This window comes from Aegilops tauschii, chromosome 1 (genome assembly GCF_002575655.3).
Source record: "Aegilops tauschii subsp. strangulata cultivar AL8/78 chromosome 1, Aet v6.0, whole genome shotgun sequence".
NCBI classification, from domain to species: domain Eukaryota; kingdom Viridiplantae; phylum Streptophyta; class Magnoliopsida; order Poales; family Poaceae; genus Aegilops; species Aegilops tauschii.
Window position 1 is genome coordinate 97,183,335 of NC_053035.3, and position 8,303 is coordinate 97,191,637.

Genomic DNA, 8,303 nt, shown 5'->3' on the forward strand with positions numbered 1-8,303 from the left:
CGCATCAAGTCTTTCCCAAAGGAAAAAATATATGAGATACATAGTATTACTCCTACTCATTGCCCAAAGAAATAAAATGTGTGAATGAGAGCAAGCCAGAGAGAAAACATTCGCCAGAAGGAACTAGAGAAAAGGCTAACATTATCGCCAAAAGAAAAAGAGAAAAAAGCTATTAGCTAATTACTTACTTTCCTTTGAGACATCAACATACTTGCATTCTCCATCGATCTTTATATAAGGCACTCTCCTGTGTCGCTCAAGTCTCAACTCAACCACTGAAACTTCTCAATCGATCAGGAGTCGAGCACTCAGGAGAAGGAGGTAGCCATGGCGACGGATGCAGGGAAGAAGGCGTATGTTGTTGCCATGGTGATCCAGGTGATCTACACCGGCATGTACGTCGTCTCCAAGGCGGCCTTCGATGGCGGCATGAACACCTTCGTCTTCATCTTCTACCGCCAGGCAGCCGCCACTCTCCTCTTGCTACCCCTCGCCATCCTCCTCGAGAGGTACTCAACTAATTAACCATTAACCTACCTAGTTACTTGATCAAGTCATGATTAAGATGCAAACAATCGGTGGCTATGCATGCATGGAAAATTAGTTGATCCATCTTAAGTTCGTAAATTCATATGAGCGAGATCCATGACTGTTAAGAGTTTGCAGGAGAAACGCGCCACCCATGTCACTGTGGTTGTTCACCAAGATCTTCATGTACGCTCTACTCGGGTAAGAACTAAGAACACGACACCATTGATCTCCCTTTGAATTCATCATCATATATATACGTGTAAAAATAACATGTGTTGCACGTACGTACGTACGTAGGAACACGGTGAGCATGAACCTGCACAACATCAGCCTCAAGTACACCTCGGCGACGGTGGCATCAGCCACCAGCAACTCCATCCCGGTGATCACCTTCCTCTTCGCCGTCCTCCTCCACCTCGAAGCCATCAAGCTCCGCGCCGCCTCAGGCACGGCAAAGCTCGCCGGCGTCGCGCTCTGCGTCGCCGGCATCCTCGTCATCGCCCTGTACGCCGGGCCGCCACTCAGCCCCCTCAACCACCACCGCGCCTTCCACGCGCACGCCGCCGCCGCGGCCGCCGGGAAGCAGGGGGAGTGGATGAAAGGCACGTTCCTGATGCTCCTGGCCAACGTGACGTGGTCGCTCTGGATCGTCCTCCAGGCGCGCCTCCTCAAGGAGTACCCCAACAAGCTGCTGGCCACGGCGCTGCAGTGCCTGCTCAGCACGGTGCAGTCGCTCGCGCTCGCGGCGGCCGTGACCGCCGGTGGCGGGGAGGACATGTCGGCCGCGTGGACGCTGCGGCTGGACGTGGGGCTCGTCGCCGTCGCCTACTCCGGGTTCGTGGTCACGGGGGTGTCCTTCTACCTGCAGGCGTGGTGCATCGAGAGGCGGGGCCCCGTGTTCCTGGCCATGTCTAATCCGGTGGGGCTCGTGCTCACCGTGTTCTGCTCCTCCTTCTTCCTCGGCGAGGTCGTCCACCTCGGCAGCGTCCTCGGCGGGGCGCTGCTGGTCGCCGGGCTGTACAGCGTGCTCTGGGGGAAGAGCAAGGAACAGCCATCGCCGCCGCTGCTTAGTGCAGCTCCTGCATCAGCAACCACCATGAAACAAGGATGCGATGGTAGCAATGCTCGCACCGGCGCCATGAACAAGGAAGAGGACGACGAGGTGAAACTGGAGGAGGAGAAGAGAGCCAAGCTGGATTCACAGGTGTAGCTGGGAAATACGTACTACAGAGTTACAGCAGCCATGCATCCTGCAGGCAGGCAGGTCGGCCACGAGGAGCTGTTTCTTTTGACAGAGACTCTTGAATGAAATGCATAGTACAGCACTAGGAAATGCACGAGTAGTACTAGAAACTTTATGAACCATCGTCGTCCAAGGGCTGAAACGCAAGTGGGAGAGGATTGCTGGTATGTAACGGGAGCGGCTATTTCTAAGATGGGATGAGAATTCATATTTCTAAGTGGATGATTCAGCTTTGTTTGTATGTTGCCCACATTGTGCAACTTGATCGACTTAGAAATAAATTACGACTCCATTAGAAATCTGACATCAGGTTTTCTACCATGACAAATCGAACGTTTTTATGGCAATTTGTGTTTATCATTGATGGCAAGTCTAGTTGGCGAGCATGAAAATTCAGTCTCAATTCATTTTTTGGCCACAAAATTGTCGTGCTCGTAAACTAAACTTGGCATCCTCATGCCAACTACATTTGCCATAAAAAACTTTTGATTTGTATGTTTTAGCATTACTGATAAATTAACTTTTGGCAATTTAGAAATAGTAACTCTGGTATGGCAATGTTAAAATTCCGTAGACATAACTTACGGTAAGAATTAGTACGTACTTTTGATCTGTCTTGGCCGGTTGGCCCCTACATGTTCAGAACATATTGGTCTCTTCTCATGTTGTCACAAGTTTAAAAGAGGACTTCCAAAGTAAAAAAAGGTTTTGTTTTAATTCCTCAAAGTATTACTCCCGCTAACTGATTACTCACTATCATATAATCACTTTTAACAAAATGGAGCCTTTAATACCCCACTCATGCTTATCTTATCCCCTAACCATTTCTTTTTGACTCATTTGACCCACCGTTGAAAAGTTATGGTCTAGTTAACCCAGGATTTGTGGTGGCCTGGCCGGAGTTGTATGATTTTTTATTCAGAAAAAATTCATATCTTTCGAGGGCACTCCCTCTCTTAACTTTGTCATCCTAGATTGTGACATTTTTGTCAAAGACAACCACTCCAAAACATGTGCCATCTCAACATTTTACTTATGAAACTGTGCTAAGAGCAAGCATCATGAGTGCACTGACCTCTGCATTCTAGATGCCCACAACCATCGTAGTACTAAACAAGGTAAGACGACGAGAGTACCTACTGAGATGGCTCATAAATGTCGATCGACGCATTGCAAGATATGACAAAAACACTTTGCGAGTAAATCATCCTCTTCCACAGTAAATGCCTTAAAAGAAGGGAGCACACACTTGCATAGTATTAAAATCGAGTGTTTAAGGACTATAGGGGAAGGGTCCTGCCAAAAATCTACACCAAATTTTAAGGGTTGGTAAATTTTAAGCAACTTTCTATTAGGTCCTTCAAAGCACTTAGCAAACAAGCTAAAATAGTATGCCAGCGAGGAAAGATAACCTACAAGTAAATAAGAGGTTGAGTTGAGAGATTGCAAACATAGGGGCTCGACAATGTTTTTTCATGTGGATAGTTGACGCTATCCTACTCCACGTTGATAGAGGTTTCGAACACAAAGGCACTAAACCACAAAGGTCTCAACTGTGTAGCTCGCAAAGGACACACGAAGAGCAAATCTGTCTCTCCCACCATGGCTTATCAACCACAAATGTCAAGCCCCACTCAGGGTTGATCCTGCACAAGAAGCGGTCACTAGGCCATGTATAAAACCCCTAATTCCTTCACAATATGTGGTTGAGAAGGCTCTCAACCCCTCCAAGAGTAACAATCAATACATAGTCAATTGGACGAACTCCTCAAAAGATCATGAATCAAATCACTCTCAAGAACCAATTGGATCTCTCTCACACAAAGGAAGACTTGAGGCATAAGAAATGGACACTAAAAAATAGGGTTCAAGAAAGAGAGGATCTTGGCATTCAAAAAAGAAGTATGAGTAGTCCTTCCTTGGACTATGGGGTCATAACAATAGCAATGTGGCATCTTCTCTCCTCCGTCTCTTAGTACAAAGATCACATGAGGTACATAACATTATTGTGATCAATCTGAGTAATCTTTGATATTTTTGATGCGGTGTGATGGATTGTTACATTATGACCAGGTTGTATTGTTGGGTAACGTTGCATGGAAAACAAAAAAAACTACGCACACGCAAGATCCATCCATGGAGATGCATAGCTACGAGAGGGGGAGAGCATCTACATACCCTTGTAGATCGCTAAGCGGAAGCGTATATAATGCGGTTGATGTAGCCGTACTTTTCGCGATCCGATCACGATCCAACCGATCTAGTGCCGAACGGACGACACCTCCGAGTTTAGCACACGTGCGGCTCAATGACGTCTCCTCCTTCTTGATCCAGCAAGCGGGAGAGGAGAAGTAGATGGGATCACAACCAACATGACGGCGTGTTGGTGATGGTGGTGGTGGAGCACCGACAACGCTTCGCTAAGCGTCGCCGGGACGAGGCGGTGGAACTACGGAGTAACGGGAGAGAGAGAGGGGCGCCAAGGGCTTGGTGTATCCTCTTGGGGAGCCCCCTACCCTCTATATATAGGTGGAGGGGCGTGGGGAACAGCCCCTCCAAACCCTAGGGCGCAGTCAAGGGGGAGGAGGTGGAATCCTAGTCCTCCTCCTTCCCTTCCATACAAAAGTGGACTTTCCACATTTCCCAACTGCATGGGCCTTTGAGGGACTTGTGTGCGCCTGGCCCAATAAGGCCAGGGTGCCTCCCCTCAGCCCATGCTGACCCTTGGAACGTGATGGAACCCTTGGTGGACTTCCAGACTCCTCTGGAAGTTTTTGGAACCTTCTGGAAGCTTCCCGGTACAATACCAAAAAAACTGAAAAAAAATTCGGAACCCTGAAAACAACTTTCCATATATAAACTTTACCTCCCTACCATTCCGAGACTCATCGTGATGTCCGGGATCTCATCCGGGACTTTGAACAACATTCGGTTACCAATCATCAAATATCCCAATACTACTCTATCGTCAACGAATGTTAAGCGTGCGACCCTGCGGGTTCGAGAATCATGTAGTCATGGCCGAGACACCTCTTCGGTCAATAACCAATAGCGGGACCTGGATGCCCATATTGGTTCCTACATATTCCACTAAGATCTTTTATCGGTTGAACCATGATGTCAAGGATTTGGTTAATCCCGTATGCAGTTCCCTTTGTCTGTCGGTATGTTACTTGCCCGAGATTCAATCGTCGGTATCTCATACCTAGTTCAATCTCGTTATTGGCAAGTCTCTTTACTCGTTCTGTAATACAACATCCCATGACTAACTCCTTAGTCACATTGCTTGCAAGCTTCTTGTGATGTTGTATTACCGAGAGGGCCCAGAGATACCTCTCCGTCAAACATAGTGACAAATCCCAGTCTCGATCTATGCCAACCCAACAGACACCGTCGAAGATACTTGTAGAGCGCCTTTATGATCACCCAGTTACGAAGTGACGTTTGATAGCACACAAGGTATTCCTCCAATATCCGGGAGTTGCATGATCTCATGGTCGAAGGAACTGATACTTGACATGAAGAAAGCTATAGAAAATAACTTAAACGATCTGATGCTAAGCTTACGGTTGGGTCTAGTCCATCACATCATTCTCCAAATGATGTGATCCCGTTATCAAATGACAACTCATGTCTATGGTTAGGAAACCTTAACCAACTTTGATCAACAAGCTAGTCTAGTAGAGGCATACTAGGGACATGGTGTACTTTATGTATTCACACATGTATTTAAGTTTCCGATCAATACAATTCTAGCATGAATATAAACTTTTATCATGAACGAGAAATATGATAATAACCATTTTATTATTGCCTCTAGGGCATATTTCCAACAGTCTCCCACTTGCACTAGAGTCAATAATCTAGTTCGCATCGCCATGTGATTAACACCCAATGAGTTTTGGGGTTTGATCATGTTTTTCTTGCGAGAGAGGTTTTAGTCAAGGGGTCTGCAACATTCAGATCCGTGTGTACTCTGCAAATATCTATGTCAATGCTCTGCATGGAGCTACTCTAGCTAATTGCTCCCACGTTCAGTACGTATACAGATTGAGACTCAGAGTCATCTGGATCGGTGTCAAAGCTTTCATCGACGTAACCCTTTACGACTAACTCTTTATCACCTCCATAACCGAGAAACATTTCCTTAGTCCTCTTGTGGTACTTCAGGATATCTTGACCGTTGTCCAGTGATCTACTCCTGGATCACTTTGGTACCTCCTTGCCAGACTTATGGAAAGGCACACATTAGGTCTGGTACACAACATGACATACATTATAGAGCCTATGGCTGAGGCATAGGGAATGACTTTCATTCTCTCTCTATCTTCTGCCGTGGTCGGGCTTTGAGTCTTACTCAACTTCACACCTTGCAATACAGGCAAGAACCCTTTCTTTGACTGATCCATTTTGAACTTCTTCAAAACTTTGTCAAGGTATGTGCTTTGTGAAAATCCTATTAGGTGTCTTGTTCTATCTCTATAGATTTTGATGCCCAATATGTAAGAAGCTTCACCGAAGTCTTTCATTGAAAAATTCTTATTAAAATATCCTTTTATGCTATCCAGAAATTCTATATCATTTCCAATCAGCAATATGTCATCCACATATAATATCAGAAATGCTACAGAGCTCCCACTCACTTTCTTGTAAATACAGGCTTCACTGTAAGTCTGTATAAAACCAAATGCTTTGATCACCTCATCAAAGCGTATATTCCAACTCCGAGATGCTTGCACCAGTCCATATGGATCGCTGGAGCTTGCACAGTCTGTTATTACCCTTAGGATCGACAAAACCTTCTGGTTGCATCATATACAACTCTTCTTTAAGAAACCCGTTAAGGAATGCAGTTTTGACTTCCATTTGCCAGATTTCATAATCATAAAATGCGGCAATTGCTAACATGATTCTGACATATTTAAACATCGCTACGGGTGAGAAAGTCTCATCGTAGTCAACCCCTTGAACTTGTCAAAAACCTTTTGCGGCAACCGAGCTTTGTAGACAGTGATATTACCATCAGCGTCCGTCTTCCTCTTGAAGATCCATTTATTCTCAATGGCTTGCCGATCATTGGGCAAGTCCACCAAAGTCCACACTTTGTTCTCATACATGGATCCTATATCTATGTAGTATGGTCGTTGTATGGTCTATATCATTCTAGTTTATGTTGCCAAATCAAGATAGAGACAGTTCAAATCATATCTATTTAAGACAAAGCAGCATAGACAGAATATAAGTGTGGGAAACTACACAGCAATAACAACACTTGTAATGTGCATGCATGGCATGAGAACATAACTGTTTATTCAATTGAAACTGAAATCAACATAGAGCAAGTTACAATAGCAAACACGTTGCACCATTGGAGTTTCAACTGCATCCTTCAAATTTGAAATTAGTTTGTATGAGTAAATACAGTGATGCAAGAGCAAAGTAGTATGAACCATAGCTACGGAACCTGACCTGAGAACAATTCTTCTTCTGCTTTAAGCGCTGACTTGGGGTTCGGAGTGGTGGTCCTCGTGCTTTGGGCACTGCAGTTGCTTTACTAACTGCTCATGTTTGGGTGCTCTGTGGTGGAGACGGTGCTGTGTCAACTGGAACTGGGTTACTATCTGCTGGGGTTGGGGTTAGAAGAGGTGTGCTGGTTCTCTGTCTAACTAGCTAGGGGTACAATTTGCGTGAGTCTGGGTTATGTGTGATGGGGCTGGTTCTTGGGCAAGTACAACCGTGGTTCTATCTGCATCGACAGGTAGCACGATCTTTTCTGAAGACCGTGTTGTTACTCCCACAGATACTGCCATCACCCCCTCCAATTGAAATGGCTGATAAACAAGAAAAGTAATTGAATGTACAGACATTGTAAGATAGACAGGTGCAATGAATAGTACGGAAGAAAACAGGGCATGAAATAATTCACATTTATGTTGTCTAACCAAACAGAATAGCAGGACATAATTTCACATATATGATGGCTAATTAAACAGGATAGCATGACACAATTTCACATGTATGATGGCTAACTAAACAGGATAGAATGACATACTTCAAAATATGATGACTATGTAAACATGGTGACATGATATAACTATACGATGTGTCTATTAAAGTGGTTGGCATGCCATAAATCACAAACATGCCGTCGATGGAAACATGATGGCATGATATAATTCACGGATAGAATGACATAATTCAAAATATGATGACTATGTAAACAGGATGAGATGATATAACTATATTATGTCTTCGGAAAATGGGTTGGCATGCCATAATTCAGATACATGCTGTCTATGTAAACAGTATGGCATGATATAATTCAAATATATGATTTATATACTAAGCAAGTGAGCAGATGGCAATCGCATATATGATGTGTCAACTAAGGAGATGGCATTCAATATTGTGTATATGATGTAAAAACTAAGCATTGCAATACAACATATGCATGATATGAGTAATATAACCCTGCCAAGTTTGAGCATACACCTCAGGGGGATAATAGGACTGGTCATCTGCCTCTGAA

At 44.6% G+C, this 8,303-nt stretch overlaps 1 protein-coding gene across 1 annotated transcript; it reads left to right on the top strand.

Annotated features, from left to right (window-relative positions):
• The first annotated feature begins 234 nt into the window (after positions 1 to 234).
• LOC109783495 (WAT1-related protein At5g64700) lies at positions 235 to 1,996 on the top strand. Its single transcript, XM_020342097.4, has 3 exons — positions 235 to 509; positions 667 to 729; positions 829 to 1,996. Exons 1-3 carry the CDS (start codon positions 328 to 330, stop codon positions 1,739 to 1,741), a joined length of 1,158 nt encoding a protein of 385 aa, XP_020197686.1. The 5' UTR covers positions 235 to 327; the 3' UTR covers positions 1,742 to 1,996.
• Positions 1,997 to 8,303: the final 6,307 nt, after the last annotated feature.

Coding starts and splice junctions, on each gene's coding strand:
- LOC109783495 (XM_020342097.4), top strand. CDS start 328: ATGGCGACGGATGCAGGGAAGAAGGCGTATGTTGTTGCCATGGTGATC. Junction 510..666: donor CTCGCCATCCTCCTCGAGAG/GTACTCAACTAA, acceptor AAGAGTTTGCAG/GAGAAACGCGCCACCCATGT. Junction 730..828: donor TTCATGTACGCTCTACTCGG/GTAAGAACTAAG, acceptor GTACGTACGTAG/GAACACGGTGAGCATGAACC.